Genomic DNA, 24706 nt, shown 5'->3' on the forward strand with positions numbered 1-24706 from the left:
ATCCCTCTGCTCCATATCCTATCTGACCCCTCTTCCAATGATCCCGCTTGACTACAGTTATTCTCCCCCGGTCTTATCTGAGTACATTTGAAGGCCCGTGGCTAGAAGGAAGCATAGACTGCAATGATGCAAGTGAATGGAGCCATGGAGTCCAGGTATTATAAACACTGGTTGTGGGCATTTGTGCAGAGTAGTGAATGAGCACCTACTGTGTTTCAAAGAGAGCTGAGTTCAAATCCTCAATCTTCAATGTGCTGTTATTGACATTGGATAAGTTACTTATCCTCTCTTAATCATTTGTTTCCTCATCAACCAAATAGGGATAACAATTTCTAGAGCTGTGATGAGATAATGTATAATAAAGCATCTAATGAAGTGCCTAAAGCATTTGTGGAGTCAGCAAGCAATAAGTATTAGCTAGAATGCTGCTGAGAAAGCTAAGAAATCACAGGAAACCTTCTCCCAAGAGAAGAGACAGAGAACAGGGCTGGAGCCTATGATTACATAGGAGGCTCTGGCTTCCTTTTCTACTCATGGGAGGCAGAGAATTGTGAGATGAGAGTCCATAGTACCAGGTATTACAGTTGCTAGAACGGTGGGGTAATGATGGCGAGATGGGGCCACTACACAGGAGGTGGAAATAAATCTGCCACTCTGCTTTTCAGCATGAAGGAACAGCCAGAGGGCTTGGCTATCTTGGTGGGGAAGAGGCTGCTCAGCTTAATGCAATCTGCCATCAAAGGATGGCAAGGTGTGCCCCTTACCATGCTGAAGTGGCCAACAGCTAGCAACTGTTAGTGCCTGTGCTGCTAAATCACCTCTCCTGGGAGGGCAGTGTTTGCTCTGGATCCCACAGTCACCATTTCCCACCATCTGCCTCTCACCCACATCTGGATTAGAATTAGTGACATTCAAACCATTAAAGTTTGGCATTTTGAATCAATCTGAGTAAGTTCCCAACACTCAAAGTACAAGGCCTTCAAAACAAAGCCAAAAATGTAATGAGAGCACTTCATCATGAGGCTTAGTTTAGAATGCGCTTCCACCCACAGCCAAGCACAGCAAAAGGAGCACTCCTTTTTGATATTTCCTCAGAGACACTGACTTCAGAAAAAAAGAGGTGTGAGATAAAGAGGGGGCTGCCAACTCTTTCCCACTACCCAACCCCAAACATGCAGCCATGTGGGAGTTGGCTCTTGCCAAGAAATAAAAGTAGGGTAAGGTAACCTGATAACAAGTGCATCCCAGAATAAGTGAATCACTGACAGCATCCTGTTTCAACCCAACTGAAGACTTGCCTGCTCATTCTTTCATTAAGCATTTGTTGAACGCCATGTGCCAGGCCTTGCTGGAGGCACTGGGAAGCACAGGTAAGTAGCTTGGCATCTCCAAAAACTTCAGTGTGGTAGAGACACACAGCTCCTTCAAGAATCCACTTCCTTACCTTCCCTTCTCCCCTTTCCCTTTCTCTCTTTCTCTTTCTTTCTTTTTCTTTCTCCTTCTTTTTCTTTCTTTTCTCTTTCTTTCTTTCTTTCTCTTCTTTCTTTCTGTCTTCTTTCTTCTTTCTTTCTGTCTTCTTTCTTCTTTCTTTTTCTCTCTGTCTCTTTCTCTCTCTTTCTATCTCTCTCTCTGTTTTGTTTTTGTTTTTGTTTTTGTTTTTTTGACAGTGTCTTGCTCTGTCATCCAGACTGGAGCAAAGTGGCATGATCATGGCTTACTGCAGCCTTGACCTCCAAACTCAAGCAATCCTCCCATCTCAGCCTTTTGAGTAGCAGGTACTACAGGTGTGCATCAACCATGTGTCTAATTTTTAAATTTTTTGTAGAGACAGGGTTCTCAAACTCCTGGGCTCAAGTAATCCTCCAGCCTCAGCCTCCCAAAGTGCTGGGATTACAGATGGGAGCCATCACATCTGGCCCAAGGATCTACTTTCTAAATAGACCTTTACCCAAATAAAAGCTGGGAAATAGTAACGAGTACCACACTACTACAAATAATCCAGTTCCCAGGAAGGCTTATAGCCTGGCCTATCAATTAATCACAGACAATTCTCTAGAATAAGACATTTATGTCTAGGGTCTAAGGGTAAGGTAAAAAGACTGAGGAAGCTGTTGTCCCTGCCATGGCTTAGTCACTGGTAAGGAAATAAGATAGAGAAGAAAAGGCAAGGTCCATTCTCCGAGAAAATGTCTCTTAACTTTCCTGCCTTCACTTGAGCCACATGCTCTACAGTCCTATTGTGTGGCCCTAAAACCAGCCCAAGCTGGGATAGCCAGATAGAGAGCATGGAAAACCATCTGATAAGTGACCATAGGTAGCACATTATATTTGAACTGGATGTTGATAACACATAGACCTGGTACTCAACAGGAGTGCAATTACACAGTGATTCAGTAAACATTTAAGCATCCCCTATGTGCCAGGCACTGTGCTAGTGCTACTAATGAGACACTCATCATCTTTGCCTATAGTATAGTCTAGCAGTATGACAGATGTTAAACAGGTAACTGCAGGTGTGGGGGCTAAAAGATTAAGGGAAGTCTCTGAGGCAGTGGCATTAAGTTGCTGGGTGAAGGATGAGAGTGTTGACCAGGGAAAGATGGCATGGAGGAGCATTCCAGGAAGGAGATGGTGCATGCATGGTGAGATGTTGGACTGACAGTCGTATCTACTCTTCTATTAATCTTCCTTCCTTCCTTTTCTTTCTTTCTTTCTTTTTCTTTTTTTCAGATGTTGGACTGTCAGTCGTATCTACTCACCCTTCCTTCCTTTCTTTCTTTCTTTCTTTCTTTCTTTCTTTCTTTCTTTCTTTCTTTCTTTCTTTCTTTCTTTCTTTCTGATGTTGGACTGTCAGTTGTATCCATTCTTCTATTAACTTACCTTCCTTCCTTTCTCTCTCTCTTTCTTTTCTTTCTGCTGGCTTTCTCCCCTCTAAAACATAAATTGTGCTCAAATCTGTATCATCTTCAAACCAAAACAGTAAAAAAGCAAAACTAAAACACTTTCACTTTTTTTTGACAACTCTTGCCATTTTATTGTCTTCTCTCTTCCCCTTGACATCAAAGCTCTTGAAAGAGCAATCTGCATTGATGTGCCCACTCTCCCCTCAACTTGCTGCAGTCTGACTTCCCTGATAACTTTTCTGTAATTGTCCCATAATGTCAAATCCAATGGATACTTTCCCACTGTTATCTTAATCAACCTCTTTGCAAGAGCTGAGTCTGTCGACTCTCCTCACCCTCTTGATGCCCTCTCTGCCTTTAGTGTCTGTGGTACCACCAAATCCTGATTCCCTTCCCAGCTCTCCATCACTCCTCTCAGTCTCCTTCACAGGCTCTCCACTCCCTGAGAAATGGCAGTTTATCCCAGAGCGCCACCCTTGGGCATCATTATTGGCTACCAATGGATGACTTCTATTCTACAACTCTGGTGCAGATCCCATTTGGCAGTCTTGATGTCTATTGGACAGATCTTTATCAATAACTCACAGGTACTCTGAACTCAGTTCCAGCCCAACTTATTCAAAACTGAACTAATCTTCCCCTCCAAACCCCTCTCATATATTACCTTGCTTGGTAAATGACCCCACTATCCATCTAAGCTAGAATCCAAATGTTAATCGTTAATTATCTTTTTCTGCTCCTTTGCCCTCTATATACAATGAATCAGCCTCTAAATCCTGAAGATTACACCTCCTAATACCTGATGCCTGTTCTTTTCTTAGTCGTCATGGGTACTGCCCTAGCTTAGGCCTTCATCTTTCCCCAGCTGGGTTTCCACAATTTCATATACTACCTGCACTGTACTGTGGGCCTCCCCTCCAATTCATTTATTTTATTTTATTTATTTATTTATTTTGAGACAGAGTTTTGCTCTTGTTGCCCTGGCTGGAGTGCAATGGCATGATCTCAGCTCACCGCAACCTTCCCCTCCTGGGTTCAAGCGATTCTCCTGCCTCAGCTTCCCGAGTAGCTGGGATTACAGGCATGCGCCACCATACCTGGCTGATTTTTTGTATTTTTAGTACAGACAGGGTTTCTCCATGTTGATCAGGCTGGTCTCAAACTCCCAACGTCAGGTGATCCGCCCACCTCGGCCTCCCAAAGTGCTGGGATTACAGGTGTGAGCCACTGCGCCCGGCCTCCAATTCATTTTAATGTGGGAACTTTCTAAAAGGAAAATCTGATCATGTCACTCCCCTGCTTAAACTTTTTCAATGACACTCCATCACTGTCATGATAAAGTTCTTCCTTCTTAGCTTCATACTGTAGACACATTTGGGATCTATCTGTCCCTTTCCCACCTCACTGGTCTCATTTCTTGCCACTGTACCACAGAGACTGCAGTTCCTGCCATTCTCAATGACCAGGAGTTCCCCGAATATAACATGAAATTTTACATCTTATTATCATCTTGCATACTCTTTCAGGTTCCTAAAATATGTTTCTTCCTTTTCATGAGCCCCAGACTCTGGGGAACCTTCCCAGATCATCTCCCTACCTAGCCCTTCACCCCAGCCCTGCCTCTGTTGTTCCCATAGTCTACTGGAAATACTTCTTTGATGACACCTATTATGTCGGACTTGATTTCTCCCACTGGATTCCAAGCTCGGTGGGAACAGACTCTGTCATGTACGCTTTTGTGCCCTCAGAACCTCATATAGTTATTTATTAAACAAGTGTCATTATTTTGTCACATAGATGTACACATGTAGGTATGTATATACCTGTGTGTGTATGTATGTGCAGCATGTTTGGAGGCATAAGGGGAAAAGGAGATTACATTTGCTGAGCACTGACAATGTGCCAGGCACTGTACTGGATACTTGATACATATTTATATTGTGATCTTCATTTTATAGAAAGCTGAGGCTCACAGCAAGTAATCAGAGTATGATTTCATAGCTGGTATTGGTGGTAGAGCTGTGATTTGAGCCTAGGCTGGTCTGATTCCAGGCCCTGGGATTTTTTATCACCCCACACTGCCTCCCTGACTACCAGGAAGGAACAGCCAGGTGGAGGAGCCCAGATGGTACATTACAGGGATTTCCTTGGAAATCCTCAACATTAATTACCCTCAAAACCCTCAGTTTGTCATGGCAAAGGTTTTCTGAAGAATACAACGGCCACTCAATTTTTAATGTTTTCTTTCCAGGTTTATCTTTTAAAAACCATATACCTGTTTTACAAGGATCTCACAAAGATTAACAATATGTATGCTATGAAGGATCCCATCTGCCTCAGAGAAGATACGCTTTTCGTCACAGACTGTATACTTTTTACAGTTCTTATCTATTTATTCTACTGCAAAAACTGCCGATTCTACAGAGCCTATTAATTCCACTGGGAAGACATGTACGGAATGTGCTCATGAGTATGAGACTTCCTGTAATTGTTGGAAAGAAGAAAAAGTCTGATGGAAAAAAACATTTTGGCCTGGCACTCAGGAGAAAACTTCTGCTGAGGAATGAACAGGGAAAAACAATGATGGACCACCTCAAGGAACAAATCGGATAGCTTCGACTTCCCCTCTGGAAGCCCTGCTGGGCTGGGATGCACCTATCCCTACTTCTTAGATGTTCCCATATGTTCTCAACAGCATTCTGTCCCTCCTAAGGAGTGTCACTAAAGCTAGCTAGTCTCTTAGGATTGTTACCTTTATTGATGATTTTCCCATTATGCTTCCTGCTGTCTGGCACCAAGACCACACCCCTACTTCTCCAATGGCCCTTTCCCTCAGTAAGCTTAGCTTATTGCTCACCTCCCACCTTCTCCTTGAACCCCAGCAGAAAGACATGGACCTGTCAGATGCTCCTGATATTTAAGTGTCTATGCCAAAATCTCATGTGGACCTTGTTTGTTCAAATGAGTTACTACTGAGAGAGATGGCAAAGTCATCTTCTTTAGGGAACCTGAAAATTGTCTTCAGTCTGAAGAAAGAGCAAAAGATAGGTGAGAAGGACAGCATAAGAGGAGAGCCATGTATTCTCCTGACCATGAGCTCACGGTAGATAAACCCCTAGTTACCTGAAGGCAGCACTGTGAGCGCCATCTGCTGTGACTCATCAGATGCTTGATTAATCCACTTGCTTGGGTGTCCATGGAGCTGCCACTCTGCTACCCTACACCAGTACATTCCTGCATCCTCCATCTCCACCTGATGAAGCTTCAGGACAAAGTCTGTAGGGGATGAACGGTAACAGTGCAGGTGCCTCCTGAGCCCCTCTTCCCCATACTCCAGCAAGCCATCATGTTGCAAGTGCACCAGTATTTTACTTCCAGAGTTTTCTCTGTTCCAGTACCACATCACAGAGTACAGAGTGGCCGGGCTGCCTACACTCTCCAGGCTGCAGCGGATGGCCACTTCTCTGTGCTCGGTCACATTTTTGGTCCAGTACACTTTGGAGACACGTACCTTACTTCCTAGAAAATAAAATGGCAGTAAACTAGAGAATGCAGACTTTCAGACTGTATACCACCTCTGAAAAATCTAGTTCTCACTGGGAAGATCTTATATTCTTTAGACATCAGTGCATTCATTTTATTTTTTTTTATTATTTTTATTTTTTGAGACAGAGTCTTGCTCTGTCACCCAGGCTGGAGTGCAGTGGCATGCTCTCAGCTCACTGCAACCACTGCCTCCTGGGTTCAAGCAATTCTCCTGCCTCAGCCTCCCAAGTGGCTGGGATTACAGGCGTGTGCCACCATGCCCAGCTGATTTTTGTATTTTTAGTAGAGACAGGGTTTCACCATCTTGGCCAGGTTGCTCTTGAGCTCCTGGCTTCAAGTGATCTGCCCACCTCAGCCTCCCAAAGTGTTGGGATTACAGGCATGAGCCACCACGTCCAGCCACATTCATTTTAATTCTTGTCCTTGGTCGCTGTTTTTCTCTCACATTTGCCAGGACATTCTCTGCTAGGAATCAAACCAGCCTCTTTCCTTCTTTAGCCCAACTGCTTGCTTGCTGGACCCTGCCACTGAAAACTACACAACTTCTGCAGGGCCCTCTGCCTGCTGCTTTTACTTATCCTTGATTCACTCCTCCTCTACTTCCCAAAGTGGTCGTTCACAACTTTTAGCAGCTCCCTCAAGCCATGTATTCCACCAGTACCCCTCATTCTTAGCAAATTACTCTCCTTCCATACGCCCAGATATTATCTTGGGTGTAAACGCGGAGAGAGAGGAGGCCATCCAAGAGACTGAACATTTTGATGCAAGTGTTAGAAAGCCATCCATGGGAGCTATTTAGATGATTGGATTAGACTAAGTTTTAAAGAGATTTTGACATTTACTTTTTTTCCCCTTGCTAACCAGCAGGTGAGGATTTAGAATGACAGCCAAAGTAGTTACAAACAAAATAAAGAAATTATAGTGTGCCTTACATTTTCAATTCCACTACAAACACATTTATTTATTTATTTATTTATTTATTTATTTATTTATTTATTTTTATTCTATTTATTTATTTTTTTTTGAGACAGAGTCTTGCTCTGCCACCCAGGCTGGAGTACAGTGGCATGATCTTGGCTCACCGCAACCTCTGCCTCCCGGGTTCCAGTGATTATCCTGCCTCAGCCTCCTGAGCAGTTGGGATTACAGGCATGGGCCACCATGCCTGGCTAATTTTTGTATTTTGAGTAGAGATGGGGTTTCACCATGTTGGCCAGGCTAGTCTCGAACTCCTGACCTCAGGTGATCCACCCGCCTTGGCCTCCCAAAGTGCTGGGATTATAGGCATGAGCCTCTGTGCCTGACTCAAACACATTTATTAATCTGTCTTTAAGAGAATAATTCTGTCTGATCTTGGACTCTTTCTTAGTTACCATTTTTACTCTCTCCTTTCCTTCATGGAGCAGCACGTGGAATATTAGCACGTGGAATATTAGCACGTGGAATACTGTTGCTGTTTCCTTGCCTCAAATTACTTCCTACTTTATTGTGATCTGGCTTCCAATCACATCACTCTACTTGGCCAGGGCCCAATTTCTCAGTTCAAGGGACCCTCTAGTCCTTTTCTGTCCTCTATGTGGTTTTTGTTACTGGACTCCATTCTCTCCTTGAAATTGACTTCTTTTCTTCCAACCTCAGAGAAAATATCCCGCTTACAACTCTGACCAGTCATTTTCAGCATCTTTCTGGGGCCTCTTGGTTAACTTGTTCCCTAACTGACGTGCACAACCGGAAGTCCACAGCCACGCCAAGCCCACAGGTATGTTCTGCTTGACACTTGCAGTATTTCAAAAGAACTGGGCTGGGCGCAGTGGCTCATGCCTGTAATCCCAGCACTTTGGGAGGCCAAGGCAGGTGGATCACCTGAGGTCAGGAGTTTGAGACCAGCCTGGCCAACATGGTGAAACCCCGTCTCTACTAAAATTACAAAAATTAGCCAGGCATGGTGGCGCACGCCTGTAGTCCCAGCTACTATGGAGGCTGAGGCAGGAGAATTGCTTGAACCTGGGAGGTGGAGGTTGCAGTGAGCCAAGATCATACCACTGACTCTAGCCTGAGTGACAGAGCAAGACTCTGTCTAAAAAAAAAAAAAAAAAGAAGTGAATTAGTTGTGGACATTCTCAAACTGGGAGATGTCACCAAAAAAGATTTTAGGCATCTCTAGATATGCAAAAAGATCTGACAACACAACACGGAGCCCACATTTCTACATGGGAAGCACTTGAGCTAAGCAGTGGCTGCCTCCTGAAGAGGGCCATGTACATGCGGTCAAGAGTTTGGCATGGATGACTGGGAGACAGAATGCCAATCACACAGATGGGAAATGCAGAAGTACAAATGAGCATGGTGAGATGGCAGAGATGCTAAGTGCAATTTAGGGCATGCTGAGTATGGGGGCATCCAAGTAGAAATGTATAACAGGCAGTTGGGTATGAAGCTTGGAGCTCAGGAGATCAGGGCTAAGCACAAAATCTCAGACTCATCATCTAGAAGGTGGTAGTCGAAACCAGGGCAGTGTTTAAGAAATTCTGAGGAAAGCAGAGAATAAGAAGCAAAACAGGCCCAGGATCTATCCCTGAGGAACACACACATTTAACAGGAGAAGAAGGGGCTTGAAGAACATACAGAAGGGAAGCCAGAGGGCAGGAAGAGACCCCAAACCAAGCTGCTGTTTTGCCCTTGTTGTCCCACCAGACTGGGAGCTCCTTAAGGGCCAGGGCTGTGCCTTCTTTATCTTTGTATTCCATTGCCTAATACATAGTAATGCTCAATTATCATCTAATTTTTTTTAATGTTGCCTTGAAAATAGTATTTTAAGCACCAAATTAGATAAACTTCTCTGCATTGTGCTGTTGGATCTTGGCCAGTTCCCGAAACTTGGCTGTGACATTCATTTAATTTTAATCAACACTGGAGGTGACCTAACCTATGCTGAGAGACCTAATCAACCCTGCCCACATTTAGACAGCGGCACTCTTAGACCATTGCGGAACTTCCATTACATTTTTAAAGATCTCCTGAGGAAGAGGAGACTCCCTCAGTAAGCCATTCCAACAGTTAACTACTCTTATTTGCCTTATGTTTAGGCAGCTAAATGTTGAGAAGCAATTTCTCCACACATCCCCATAGAGTTGTACAGTTTCTGTTCACAGTGGGAGAAATATGCTTCGTATTACTCTTTCTCTGCCAAATTACAGTAGAGCCCCACTGGAATGACACAGCTTGTTATTATAGAGATCTGGAGATACGATACCCTGGGTAGCTGCACAGACCAGGCTGCCAGGCTGAGAAGCAAACCAATCAAAGGGATCTTGCTCCTACCTCAGCTCCCCAAAACTTCAGACTGAATCGCCTTAAGTGACCTCCCCTCCTTTGGTGGACTACCCGGTCCTGCAGTCATGTGTAGGTAGATGCTGTTCCTATGACTTTAGGTCATATTTTTACTTCCACATAATCACTCCATAGAACAGCTGCCCAAGAGAAAACAGCCGTCAGACAGACAGACATTGTGAGGATACACTCGCAAGGTTTACCTGTGGGCTTGAGTTTCAATTCTGTTAGTCCTGACTTCTTTTCTCCAAGCTTGTACCAAGTGCCATTTGTAGACAGGAGCCATTCCTCCACAGCACAGCGATATTTGCCCCGATCGCTGTCTTCCACATTCAGAATGTGCAGCTGAAATAAGTCTTGGGAAACCTTCTCAGTATGAAATTTTTGTTTTCTCTGTGGGGTGTGAAACTCATCCCCAGTTTTTATAACATTGGTTTGGTCCATCTCCAGGATCTTTAACCAGGAGGCATTAGTGGAAATAGGAGAAAAATACCAAATAATGGCTAACTGAAGGTTTCCATTGGACCGGGACAAGATGCTACATTCTATATCAGTGTTGGAGTTGATGGAGAGCTCTTGGACTTGACTCCTTGAATTCACTTTTAGCTTGCTCTCTAAATTTAAAAAATGGAAACAGTTACTTTGCTACGAAATAGAAAGTTAAGGTAGTAGAGACATTAGAGGTCAAGTATGACACGCATCCTCCCGCCATCATATGGGTGAACTCCTTCTACAGTAGCCCCACTCACTGCACATCCAGCTTTTGAACAACATCACTAGCTGACAAGGCAGCCCATTTCATCTTTGGACAGCTCTGCCCCTCCAGAATGCTTTCTGATATCAAGTTGAACTTCATCTCTTCATAACTTCCATCCACTAGTCCTAGTGCTACCTGTGCTTGGTAGGGGTGGTGTGGCAGAGGGAGCATCACACAGACAAGCCCAGTATCTCTCTTCCACATGACACTGCTTCAGTATTTAAGCACAAGCATCTCTTCTGTCATATTACATGTATCAGATTGGAAGAAAGTGGCCCTATTAATGCTGTGTTTGTGTGTTTACTATGCAGAGTACTTCTGGATTCACAATTTCCAGACTCTAGTTGTATCTGCCTTCAAACGCTAGTAAACAAAAGGAAGTTGTACATGAGTGATTAAAACTGTGTGTGTCTTTGCAGCCACTTAACTGTGGGAACATTGTATAGATATGGAGCCAACTAATCTTTGACCCCAGCAGCTTTTTGGCTTTGTCAGAAAGGTGAGTGACAATCCTTGTTCCCAAATCTTCTTCTAATGTCTTGCTCACATCACCCACTCTACTTTTGTAACTGCTTATTGATGCTGCCCGCAGGTCCCTTTACTCTTCCTTCAACAAACATTTATGAAGCACACACTATATTATGTGCCAGACTATTCCAGGCCCTGTGGATATCTTCCCTCAGTGGCTCACACTCTAGAGGGAGACGAGTGCAGGGACAGAGGCTTAGAGATGGTGCCAAGTGCCATTTGTAGACAAAGAGCCATTCTACCACAGCACAGTGATATTTGCCCTGATCACTGTCTTCCACATTTAGAATGTGCAGCTGAAATAACTCTTGAGAAACCTTTCTCAAGTGTGAAATTTTTGGTTGTTTTGTTTGAGATGGAGTCTTGCTCTGTTGCCCAGGTTGGAGTGCAGTGGCATGATCTTGCTCATCACTTCCTGTGCTCAAGTGAATTTCGTACCTCAGCCTCCTGAGTAGCTGGGACTACAGGTGCACACCACCACGCCTGGCTAATTTGTGCATTTTCAGTAGAGATGGGGTTTCACTACGTTGGCCAGGCTGGTCTCAAACTCCTGACCTCAGGTGATCTGCCCGCCTTGGCCTCTCAAAGTGTGGGATTACAGGCGTGAGCCACCACGCCTGGCCTCAGTGTAAAATTTTTGTTCCTCATGTCCCTCACGTAAGACAGAGGTATGTAGAAGTGCCTATCTGAGCACAGCAGGGTCTCCTAGCCCAAATACGGGAGTGAGGGGAGACTTCCTGGAGGAGATAATTCTGAGCTGAGTCTTAAGGGTTTATAGGAATTATTCTGATGGAGAAGAGGTTAAGGAATTCCACACAAAAGATGCAACTTGACCAAAGACTTTGAAAGTGAAAGGGAACATGGACTATTGAGGAGCTGCCAGTAATTCAGTGTGGCTGAAGCTCAAATTCACGGTGGAAAGTTGAAGGAGATGATGCTGGAAAGACACAAATGTACCAGATGATAAAGGACCTTGCATGTCACACTATGGGAGTTTAGATACAAGGTGAACATAAGAGTTGTGATGACTCAGGTTTTCAACTTGGATCACTGGTGGGGAGCGGGGACATAAGGGGCAATGTAGAAGAAAGAGCTTTGGATGATAATGGTGGGTTTATGTTTTGACATAATGAGTGCAGGCATGTCTTGGAGACAGCTGGATATATGAGTCTGGGGATCAGAAGAGAAATTGGTCAAGATAATGAATTTGGGAGTTGTGAACATACAGCTTGTATCCACGGGTAGGGACGAGCCCACTGCAGGAGAGCGTATAGAATGAAAAGAGAACAAAGCTAAGACTAAAATCCAGAGAAACTGTTTTCTTTAAAGAATAAATCAGTGGAGGAGAAAATCTTGTGTCATGGTGCCAAGGAAAAAAGAAGTTTCGAGAAGACAGATTGGGGCAGCAATTGCAAATACCACAGAGAGGACAAATTAATTAAGCATGAATTCATGAACAAGGGGATCATTACTATTACCAAAAATGTTGCACAGCAGCAGAGAGAATAATGACAGCGACCACGTTTGAGCATCATCTTGGTGTGTCAGGTACTCAGTATGTTATATATGTCACCATATTTAAATTGCACACTAACAATTTACAGATCAGGTAACTAAGGCTTGAGCAGATTAAGTGGCTCATCCAAAGCTGTTCTGCTATCCAGTGATTGTCAGATCTACATGACTTCAATGTCTCTCCATCACTCTGTCTTAAGAGAATGCAAATTATGAGAGAGAAGATACATGACGCAGCAGAACTTTGCCTAGGTGGTATCTCACTTTTAACTCCTGTGCTCTGTTATCAGTTGATGAGATGGATTATATTTGATTGTAACAATAAATTCTCTGACTCTTATACATTAACACCTTACAAATAAGTAGGTGGATGTATTCCAGTGGAATTTACCTTATCCCTACCACTAGCAGAGACATTGCAAATGTTTACTAACTGGTAAGGCCTGGACAGTGACTAATCCAAAACATTTCTTCTCCCCTGGAGCCAGGTCCTAGAGGCCCCCTGCTGTGCCACGTGGTACCCTTTAGTTGCTGGGTGGTGGGAACTTAGAGGAACATGGGGAGTGGGTAGAGAGCAGCAATTAGCCGGCATGGAAGATATTTCAATGTTTTAACAACCAGTATGGCCAACCCGTGCATACTAATTCAATGTTAACCTGGGTATCATTCATCATGTGGTGCTTACTTAGATAGAACAAATACGGAGAAAGTATTTTATGTTTTATTGTTATAACTTACCCAAAATGGGAGGATTGCTATTTATTTGTTTGTTTTTAAAGCAGGGATTAATTTCAAGTCACACTTACCTGGTAAAGTGACGGCTATCCTCAATGGGTGAGAGATGGCAGAAGCCCTCGGGGGGTGGTTGTTGTATAGGGAATTTCTGTCATAAACTTCTGCTTCACACTGATACACTCCTGTCTCTTCCTCAGTGGCATCATGGACTAGGAGTTGTGAACGAAATAAAGACTGTGACACTTTCGTCTTCTTTTGGAACTGGGATAGGAAATTCCCCCATTCAATAGTGCCATTGTGGGTGATTCGAATAAGCTGGTGGAAGATGTGAGAGCCAGCTGGCTGGAACTGCCATGTCACAGTGAGTGGCACCTTGAGGTCAGAGTAACCGGCCCTCACGACACACGACAGGTCAAAGGTGCTGGTTAACATCACTTGCGGCTGACGGCTCATCAGACTAACTTGTAAACTTGACTCTAGACAGAAAAATGAAACAGAATTTCTAACATATTTACTAGATTAAAATATAGCACTTTCAAGTTTTTCTAGTTGCTACCTCTTTGAGTAGGACCATGCATTTGTACATTTGGAGTTTCATTTTTTATAGAGTAGAAGTTGATTCCCAGCACAGTCTGTCCTGAACTCTGACCTCAATTTTGCAAAGTTGATCCTCTTCTAAGACTGTTCCCAGCAGCCACAACAAATAGGCAGTGTTTCTCCAATCTGCTACTTAGACAGCTGCTGCTGAGTGGGTGAAGCACTCCCCACTCTAGTTGTCTGGCCTCCTTCCCTTACCCCCATGCGTGGGTTCAGTATCAGAACCCTTTTGCACATGCTCCAACGGGCTCTGCAATCCCAGGGCCGCAGCTGTCAAAAGCCAGAAGGTATGAGGCTCAGCTATACTCGTCTATAAGCTGATTCATAGGCTTTTGTTTTTAACCTAGAACAACAATTTACAAGTTGCAATCTAAACATGATCTTTACGAAGATGAAGAAACTTTAAAGATTAATTGACAGAGAGGGTAGCCAGAGACTATGCTCTGTATCCTAGGGTACACATACCATCACTGGGGGATTCAGGATAACACACAATCCAATTCCACTGCAGAATGAATTGAGTGATATACAGGTGCAGAAAAGGACTTCCTTTGACACTTACCCAGAGACTTTACAGTAACTGAAATCTTCTGAGTCCAGCTCAGATCTCTGGCCTGGTTCCGAGACTTCTCAGATACTCTGCACTCATATGTGCCACTGTCTGTGATGGCAGTGAAGGTGATCTCCAGCTGGAAGGTGGCCCAGTCCACTTTCTCCAGCCGTGTGTTGCCATGGTAACTGGGTCCCCCATACGAGGCACCCAGCTGCACAATGCCGTCCTGCCCCATGCCAGCCACAAACTCGGGCTGTGTCTGGTCCCGTGGGATGTGCCACCAGCTCACAGACAGGGGACTTTCAGCTCCACCAGCCTTACAGAGAAGGGTGAGTGTCTCTCCTTCCCACACAACTTGCTGCTTGTTCTTGGTACACACGACCACACTTCTTGCTGTGAGTTACAGATTATAGAAGAACAAAACTGTTTTAGGTAAATAAATGTTCTAAAATACAGTGAAATTTCATTAATTAGGACTTGACTAGTTTGTGACAAGTCAAATTGTGACAAGTCAAATTTCCTCTTGCACCACCCTCAGGCAAAAGATTTGCCAAACACTTAAATAGTGGAAACAAGATAGCAGAAAGAATATCGGAGGATGTATTTACCCTTAAACAATTTATTTATTTCTAAAGACTGGGTCTTGCTCTGTTGTGCAGGCTGGAACACAGCACTGTGATCTTAACTCACTGCAACCTCAAACTCCTCGGCTCAAGCGATCCTCCTGCCTTGTGCCTCAGTAGCTGGGACTACAGGCACGTGCCAACATGCTGGCTAATTTTTAAATTTTTTGTAGAGATAGGGTCTCTCTTTGTTACCTAGGCTGGTGTTGAACTTCTGGCCTCAAGCGATCCTCCTGTCTCAGCCTCCCAAAGGGCTGGGATTACAGGCATGAGCCACTGCACCCAGCTTACTTAAACAATTTATCACTTGCACATGTTTTTTATTAGTTTGTTAAATCAACTCTTCCTTAAGAATATCTAGTTGGCCAAACATCTGGTAATGTTTTAGTATATTAATTAGGGTAGATATAAGAGCCTGAAACTAATAAAGCTGTGTTTATTTAAATTTTTAGTTTTTTAGAATTCGGACCTTCAGAGTTCAAGACGATCTTCCTCTTTCTTATCTTTCCCTAATCAATCTAATTGGTTTAGTAAGTGTTTTGAATGAGGAAGAAACATTGTTAATTATATCTCTGTTCACAATATTACCATAAAAAACAATTACTTGGGGGGAAAATACGTGTATATATACATATACATTTTATATATATATATATATAAACGTGTGTCTGTTTACAACACACGTTGTACAACAATGTGTACAACAAGGTGTACAACAACACACATTGTTGTAAACAGAGAGGCTTCTTATATCCAAACTACAGTGTAAAACCATAAATGTAAATCTGGCTCCCAGATGGGAAATTCAAGTCATCATTCAACAAACACATTTATTCAACAAACATGAATTCTGCAAGGTCTTTCCTGGTTGCTTTGTGAGCAATGTAGAGATACAGCAGGAGATTGTACATTCTAGGCAGCCCAACACTAATTTAAGGCCATGGCTCCTGGAGTCAGAATTGCCCTGGGCAACATATTTGACCTCAGTTTTCTTTTCTGTAAAAATGAAGATAATAATAGTGCTCACCTTGCTGCATTGTTGAGAAGACTGAATAAATGGCACATGCAAAGAGCTTAGCCTGGATGGCTAGGGAAAGTACTTAGTAAAGGTTAGCTGCTAGCATTAGTGTTTAATGATAGGCTCTGGCAAAAGCAGAGGTAATTCAAAGCAAAAGAGGAAAATAAAATAGAACTGGCATTAGAAATCTAAATAGGATCTAAATGAATTTGCAAATTGTTCTTTCCTGCGGAGGAAGGAGTTCAGTCTTACCTGTTTTATGCATACATATACATAAGTAATACAGAGAGAATGAAGGTTAATGTCCATAAATATGTTTTAAAAAAGAGCAAATCTGCTTTCAAATTTAATTTTTTTCAAGTTAAAAACAGACTAATAACTGAAGTTTAGAAATTGGAGGGGAAATTATTACTCATAATGTCACCACTTTAACATAACCACGAAGATTAGTTTAAACTAACATGATTTTTTTTTTTTTTTAAATGATGTTTCCTTAGTTCATTGTAGCCATTACTGCCTTTTGGTAAGAAGTAATAAACTTATGAAATGTGTGTAAGTTACACATTCACAATAGTAATGGGTGATTAAAATATTCATAAATGATAAAATGTTGCTAATACTTCAAGTAATGTTTGACTTTCAAAACAGAATGCTGAACAGGATCCTTAATAAATTTGCTAATAACTTTTTCTGTGTCTACATAGTAAGCCCAGTGTAGACTCCAGCCTATACAAAGAACTATTTTTAATTTTAGAAGATGACCCTATTGATAGGATTATCAGCTGTGTACCCTGAAGTTCCCCTTCGGGTGAAATTCCCACATACCAGGTTTACAAAAGCCTGCAGATATGTTCCAGAGAAGGCTGAGATGCATAAAGCAGAAACTTATCTCTGCATAAATATGTAAACCTACCTATATTGTTTTTTCCTTAATTCTAGAAAGTCAGACCAAATGTTTAGTGTGAAAACAAACACCAACACACTTCCTGGCCTGCCACTCAAGGCATCTTCATTCCTACTAAATGGCATATTGGAGAACCTGAAAGGAAAATTTATCTACCTTTGGAGACGTCTCCAATAAGCCAATGCAACAAGGACATCTTTATTTTTAGCTCAGTTTTTAAAAATTTAAAACATTAAAAGAAAATTTTTTTGGGCAATTAATCTTTCTGGACTTTGAATTTAAACCCAGCCTAGTGAATCATTATGTTAGTTGTAGATTTGTCTGTTTTTCTCCACACAAAAGGCATTGATTATTCAAACATGTTTAAGGTCACCCAACCTTCATAAAGTAAAGGTGAGCTGAGTGGCTTCCTCAGTTCCGTGCATGCAGACATTCAGAACCATTTGGACCGGCGTCTCACCACATCACAGCAAAATGCAGAGGATGGAGTCTGCCCACTATCAATTACCTCTTCATTTCTTACTGTGAGTCAGGATTATGACTAAATACTAGTTCCCACACCAGGTCAACATAGTAGGAGACTAACAGAAGGCAATTGAAAAATGCCAGCAGAGTCTCGAGGTAGGATGACATGGGTGTTCATTCCCCAGGAAGGAGGACAAAGTGTAGCTTTTTAATCTTAACCTATTCATATCACACACACACACACACACACACACACACACACACACACACAAAGGCAGAGGGCTTCATTAATACGATGTTCTCTGCTTTAAGAAATATCTAATATATAAAAATTAGATCAAAAAATAAATAGACTCTAAGACAGCAAGAAGGAACTTAAAGACCATCTAGTTGTGTGCCATCATTTTACAGATGAGGGAGCTGAGACTTAGAGACGTAAAGTGGTGTGTTCAGGGTCACAGCCTACTTAATGACTCAGGAATAGGACTTGGGTCTTCAGCTAGTTTGGGTGCCTTCCTTTACTCCACTCCACCTCCAATGTGATCTGATTGAAACCTGCTCTTCATGAAGATCCCCATTGTATCCACGAAGGGGTCTTCTACTGACAAGGGGGCATGTGAAAGCAGCCCAATGCATGCCTGGTCTTGACTTTACATACCTGCTGGCTTCCTCAGGTGCACGTGGCTGTCTGGTGACTGCTTTCTCTGAAGCACCTGCCAGGAACCTGTGCGTGTTTTCATGACCTCTGCTACCACACATCTGTAGGCGCCTTCATCCTCTGGGCCCAGAGAGAAGATCTTGAGAGAGAAAGCCTTGGGGCCTAACTTTGAAACCTGGAGCTCTCCTTGACTTGCTCTCTCTTTGTAGTCATTCTTCAGGCCCAGGACTCCACCAGCATCAATGTGAGCAATTTCAGTCCCATTGAAGAACCAAATGCCTTGAAGCTGTGGGTCACGGCCACTGCCTACAACCAGGCAAACCAGTTCTAAGGGTTTCCCTTCAGCAAACAAGCTGTCAGCTGTAATGTTGACTTGAAAATCTTTCACTGGGAAACAAAAGCAAGGCAGATATTTAGAGAGCCCACAGCCTCTGTCCTTTCAGTACCAGAAAGAGATGACACCCTCTGTAAGGATGCCACAGGGATCACATTTTATGTGGGAGTTCAATTCTATAGTGGTAGGTAAACCCCCCCAAAAAAAATCCTTAGAGTAAAAAACGCTCAAGACTCTTCCTTAAATCACCCAGAAAGGACAGTATGCATGGTTTTCTGAATGCACTCTTAGTAAGCAAGATGTATGCACAAATGTATGACACATATAGTAATGTATGCTTTTTAAATTAAAAAATAAAATATTGTACACTGAATTAAATATATATATTAAATATTCTACACTGAATTGCTGTAAATTGTGATTTCTTACTCTCTTTTTTGGCTAAGAATATCCAGCAGAATTTTCTGAAGTTAAAAAGCACATGTGATATTGCTCCATAGGACTCATGAGTGTAACTTGGATACTTGAGGCCAACAGGACAATTTTTAGTGGAACACAATAACACTCTTTTTAATAAAGAAAAAACTTTAATGATCCACTATTGGATCACTGCTTTTAGCAATGGGCATACAGTATATGGTTTAGCAACCCCTTCCTGTTGGACAAAAGCCTATAGAGAGAGACCAGGAATCACAGATAAGGCCTACTTGCTTTGACAAAAATGCCAAAAGATTATGAAAAGTAACAGCAGGCCGGGTGCGGTGGCTCATGCGTGAAATCCCAGCCCTTTGGGAGGCCAAGGCAGGAGGATTGCTTGAGCCCAGGAGTTCCAGGCCAGCCTGGGGAACACAGCAAGACCCTGTCCTCAAAAAAATCTAAAAATTAAAAAAAAAAATAAAAAAGCAAAGTGACTGCATTCCAAGTTGGGAAAGGGGGCAGGTGGAAGGAAATCCCAGCACTGACAAAGACAAGGCTTCATGTTGGAAACTGGAGCTACTTTGAGGCCCAGCTGTCTGTGCTGAGTGGGCTTTGGAGAGAGACAGGCCTCCCTTTGAATGCCAACCCCACTCTCACCAGCTGGGTGGGCTTAGGCAGCGCATCTAGCATGTCTGAAGTTCAGAGTCCTCATTTTTAAAATGGAGACTCAACTACTTGCCTCATAGGGTGGTTGTTACGACTAAATTAGATAATGTAGATAATGTGTGAACACAGAGACTGGCAAAAATGGTAACAAAACTACTTCCATGACTGGCTTGTGGAATCGATCTAGCCACTCAGTAGACCTTATCTCATAAAGAATCTGTGGGCAGAGCCAAAACTGAATGTCCTCCCTCTTAGTTATGCTTCTCAGATGACAAAAATACAAAATTAAATCAAACTTTCTAGCCAATTTTTTTAGAGCCAACAAAAGATTAGAACAAAAATTAAAACACACCTCATAAATACCCACTACATAATACTAGTGTATTAATGAATTTCGTAGGAAGATAATTACCTGCTGGCTGGATCCTCAGAGTGGTTTGATCAGTCTGCTTTTTGGTAATGAACATCCAGTTTTCATCTGGATCCTGAATCCATTCCGTTGCCTCACAGAATAGCTGACCCTGATCTGAGGACTGGAGCCTCTCTATGGACAGCCTGAACGCAGTGGGCCCCAGTTTGTTGAGCTGTACGTCACTGGCTGCAAACCGCTCTGTATAGAAGGGTCCAGGGACCAATATAAAATCTTTGGAGAGAGAAATAATTTCGGTGGCTTGGCTTCCTCCTCCATCCTGTGTTAGGTACCAGGTGACAGAGAGGTGAGTATGTTGGGCTGTGGCTTTGGATGCCTCACAAGTGAGGGCTAATGGCTCACCTTCCTCCTTACCGAGAGTCTGAGAACTCATGGTGGCAGAGAGGGTATCTGGAATAACTGGAAAAAAAGGAATGATAATAATGTGACTGGCCCAGTGCTTGTCCAGTGGGCCTCCTTAGGTGGCGCCCCGAGCTACCCTATGTAAAGCACACAGACTTTGAGTTGGTTTTCCACTTGCCATATGCTTTTCTATCCATATGCTTTCTCTATTGCCAATGGGAACATTGGCATCTATGTACAGTCTACGGAACTGGGCAAAGTAAATGTCTCATCAATGTGTTGACCCTCACTTTCCTTTATTAGCATAGGCTGTAACCAATTTAGCTACTCAGACACAAAGCATGTATTTAAAGGGAGAAAGCACTGAGACAGAGAAACCTTAGATTCTGATCCTAAATCCATCCCTGCTACATGGACTTGGGCATGTCATTTCACCTCCCTGGGCCTTAACCTCCTCCTCTATAAGGCTGTGTAATAATCTAATAATGTAATAATGTCAGTTAAAATGTATCATTTAGAGCCCAAATGCAATCTTTACTAAAGTTTTGGTAACTATCTTACTATCCTACCATTCTTGTTTTCCTAAAATGAAATCACACAGCCTAAGCTTATATGAAAGCAACAATTAGATTTAATCAATGAATGTGACCAAGCATCTACTCAGTGCTAGCCACTGAGCAGAAGCTGAGGATGAGGTGGGAAAGAGGCATACAAACAGCCAATTACCATATAACTGGATGCATGCTGATAGTAGTGGTATGAACAGAAAATCTAAAGGAAACAAAAGTGGGAATTCTGCCCAAGCAGTCAAGATGAGTTCCACAGAAGAGGTAATATCTAAACTGGGTCCTGAAGTATATGTAGGAGTTTGTTAAGCTGACAAGGGGGTGATAGATATTCCAGACAAAGGGACAAAGTGACAATTGCAAGGACTATGACCCTTTCCCAATATGTAAATATGCTAGAGAATGGTAGTTTGAGAATAATCATTTCTAAGTTAATGACTTATCACCTATGGTACCAGCTTTCTTGTCAAATTACTGTTCTGCCTCCAAGTAGAGACAAAATAGGGAGAACTCTCAGCTTTGTTGAATGCTGTTGCTATTAGCAACCTATGGATAGCTGTGGACAAGGCCTTGGGAAAACCACACACCATCTATATCTTTATGGCAAAGATAATTGAGAAAAAGAAACAGATAATTTTAGAGAATATGAGATACCCACTTGTGACATATCTCCAAAATATCCACAGGGGTACATGGGCTCTTTTCCCAAAGAAAATGGAACAATATAAAGCCATGTCACATTGCAAGATATTGTCATGGTGGAGACTCGGGCTTCTCGGGGGCTGGCTAGCAGAAGTGGACAAGCGACTTACCAACTAGATTAGTCTTTGCACTGTAACTCCCAAAGTATTTCTCATCAGTGTTCGGTGTGTGACACTCGTACTCGCCAGCATCCTTCATCTGGAGCTTTGAGATGTGCAACAAGACTGAGTTGCCCTGGACCCTCTCCACATAGATGTCTCCGCTTCGCACCCGCTGCGTATATACTGCGTAAGAGAAGGCAGCATCCTTGGTGCTAATGATCTGGACTTCCTGGGTCGGGTTTGTCAGCAGGTAAACAGACCACTGAAAATGCTGCTCAGAAGGTCCCTGGTGGCCAGTTACATTGCAGCCAATGCTGACTGGGTAACCTTCAGCTCTAAACAGTGGTCCTTTCTGAACTGTTACTTCTCTCTGGCCAATGCTGAGCTTAGCTTGTAAGTAGGAGAAAGAAAGGGGAATAAAAAGAGATTAGTGTTCCAGTTCCCAGTGTACCACATTATGTATTTCCCTGTATTACAATTCTGGTAAATGAGATCGCAGGTTATTAGCTATAATCAACTCAAATGTTCAACATCTTCTTCAGGCTGAGCAGCAGTGGAATCGCTTGATGAGTTAATTGTTCTTTTATAACTTTAACTTCCATAGTAATCTTCAGTCTCTTAAAAAAAATTTAGCTTCATCAATGTAACATGACCACTTCTATAAAACATCTGCTTATCGAAGTGTACTTATTTTAAAGCAAATAAATGTATGGTAATTTTACATTATTTTATGAGGAAATTTGGCATATACTTCCTCAAACCTCAAATTCCAGGGTGCCTGCCATCGGGCAGTTACCAGAGAAGTAGTTGCTGGAGACGCAAAGTCTAGGACTCTGCCCTTAGTGCCACGATTTTTCTAGCTGGTTGGTTGGAACTATTTGTAGCTCCTAGCCAGGTCTGTTGCAAGACTAGCCAAAATTAGAATCTGAAGAGGCAGCAGCACTTCCTTTCTATTCTGTGGAGGTTTTTTTGGTTTTGTTTTGTCATTTCTTAAAGAGCCACTATAGCTTTACTGAAAAGCCTCCTAATAGATGGCTAGAAAATCCAGCAGGTTCTGGGATTAGAATTTATTTTAGCTTTTTCTTACCAAAAGTTTTCCATTGGGACCACTAGGGAATGTTTTCTATTAGAGCAAATCTCAAGTATTAGGTCTAAAGGAAAAAACATGATTAAATGGTAATATTTCATTTGACACATTTTTTAAATCAAGCATTTTTCAGAAATCAAAAAGCGTATCTTTACTTACTATGATTGATATTAAAGGCTAGTTCGTTTTGTGTTGCAGAAAGAACAAAGACATGCCACAAGAGTAGCCAGTTCTTTCACTAGGGGCCCAGGGTACGGTAAAAGACAGGGTTGGAAGACATCAGAAGGGCCAGACAGGGAGAGATTGCTGGCCTTATGGAGTCAACCAAACAGAGTTCATATGAAGATGAGTAAGAAGCAGAGCCTCTGCTGCATTTTGTGACTCCACAGGGACAAAGAGTAAGGAGACCAGAGTGGGAAAAAAAAAGTGAGGGAAAGGAAAAAGGACATTACAGAGAACACGATAAGGCTGAGTATAGGAATCCGGGATGAAATGAAAATAATTCTAAGAGACAGGAGGGAACTACAAAAAAGGGCAAAAGCTCAGAAAAGGTAAGTGGTCACCTGATGCAGTCAGGTGCATATATTTCACATATGTACGCTCAATCTAAAACTGGGAAACCAACGAACGCCCAACCAACTAGTCAGCCAATCACACACATTTCCAGTAATAATTTTTTTTTTTTTTTTTGACACGGTCTTGCTCTGTCACCCAGGCTGGAGTGTTGTGGTGCAATCTTGGCTCACAGCAACCTCTGCCTCCCAGGTTCAAGTGATTCTCCTGCCTCAGCCTCCTGGGTAGCTAGGATTACAGGCATGGGCCACCATGCCCGGATAAGTTTTGTATTTTTAGTAGAGACGGGGTTTCACCATGTTGGCCAGGCTGGTCTCGAACTCCTGACCTCAAGTGATCTGCTTGCCTCAGCCTCCCAAAGTGCTGGGATTACAGGTGTGAGCCACTGCGCCCAGCCTCTATAATAATTTAGAATACACTAATTTATTCATAAGTCCAAATTAATGTGACATATTTATATCATGCTCTTTTTGTGATAAGAATCTAGGAATAGAAGTTAGACCACCTTAGAAAAATGTAAATTATTACTTACCAACAAGTTATACTACAGTGGCAGTTTAAAACACTTTTCAGCAATGCCATCTTAGAGAAATGTGTGCAACAAGTTATGTGTGAAAGAATATGCACAGCTACACTGCTCATTAAAGCTTCAAACAAGAGACAACCCATATGTCCATCAACAGTAGACTGGATAAACTGTAGTACAGTCATAAAGTGGAATGTTATATAGAAACAAAAATCAACAATTACAACTATTTGCAATAACATGAATGACTATGTTCAAAGAAAGATACAAAAACACTTCTGAATCCTTGTGACTATATACAGGATGATCCTACTGTTTATAAAGTTTAAAAACAGGTAAAACCACACCGTATTATTTAGTGACGCATACATAAGGGCTAAAATCATTAGCAAAAAGCTAGGAAATGACCAGGCAAGGTGGCTCATGCCTGTAATTCCAGCACTTTGGGAGGCCAAGGTGGGCAGATCACTTCAGGCCAGAAGTTTAAGACCAGCCTGGCCAACATGGTGAAACCCTGTCTCTACTAAAAATACAAAATTAGCCAGGCATGGTGGTGGCTGCCTGTAATCCTAGCTATTCCAGAGGCTGAGGCAAGAGAATCGCTTGAACTCGGGAGGCAGAGGTTGCAGTGAGCCGAGATTGTGTCACTGTACTCCAGCCCAAGCAACTCCATCTCAAAAAAAAAAAAAAAGCAAACTAGGAAGTGGTTATCATGAAAGTCAGGAAAGTGATTGCATGGTGTTTGTGATCTGATGGGGCACACTGTGGGCTGGGTGGGTGCTTCTAGGGTCTTGGCGATATTCTATTTCTTGACCTGGGTAGCTATTATA

At 42.6% G+C, this 24706-nt stretch overlaps 1 protein-coding gene and 1 long non-coding RNA gene across 2 annotated transcripts in view; one reads left to right on the forward strand and one right to left on the reverse strand.

Moving 5' to 3' along the window:
• LOC116469549 (uncharacterized) overlaps positions 1–6449 on the forward strand; it is a 35864-nt gene extending 29415 nt beyond the window's left edge. Inside the window, exon 4 of the long non-coding RNA XR_004248286.2 lies at positions 5155–6449. This is a non-coding gene — a long non-coding RNA (uncharacterized LOC116469549). The remainder of the gene's footprint in view (positions 1–5154) is intronic.
• CD101 (CD101 molecule) overlaps positions 1–24706 on the reverse strand; it is a 34495-nt gene that overhangs the window by 4388 nt on the left and 5401 nt on the right. The window contains exons 2-8 of the mRNA XM_032154877.2: positions 21700–22080; positions 19962–20378; positions 18133–18519; positions 14474–14857; positions 13386–13790; positions 9983–10393; positions 6027–6422 (exon numbers count right to left, since the gene is read on the reverse strand). Coding sequence (XP_032010768.1) covers positions 6027–6422; positions 9983–10393; positions 13386–13790; positions 14474–14857; positions 18133–18519; positions 19962–20378; positions 21700–22080 — 2781 coding nt within the window. The remainder of the gene's footprint in view (positions 1–6026; positions 6423–9982; positions 10394–13385; positions 13791–14473; positions 14858–18132; positions 18520–19961; positions 20379–21699; positions 22081–24706) is intronic.

The sequence above is a fragment of the Hylobates moloch genome, unplaced genomic scaffold, assembly GCF_009828535.3.
Source record: "Hylobates moloch isolate HMO894 unplaced genomic scaffold, HMol_V3 SCAFFOLD_5, whole genome shotgun sequence".
In the NCBI taxonomy this organism is placed as follows: domain Eukaryota; kingdom Metazoa; phylum Chordata; class Mammalia; order Primates; family Hylobatidae; genus Hylobates; species Hylobates moloch.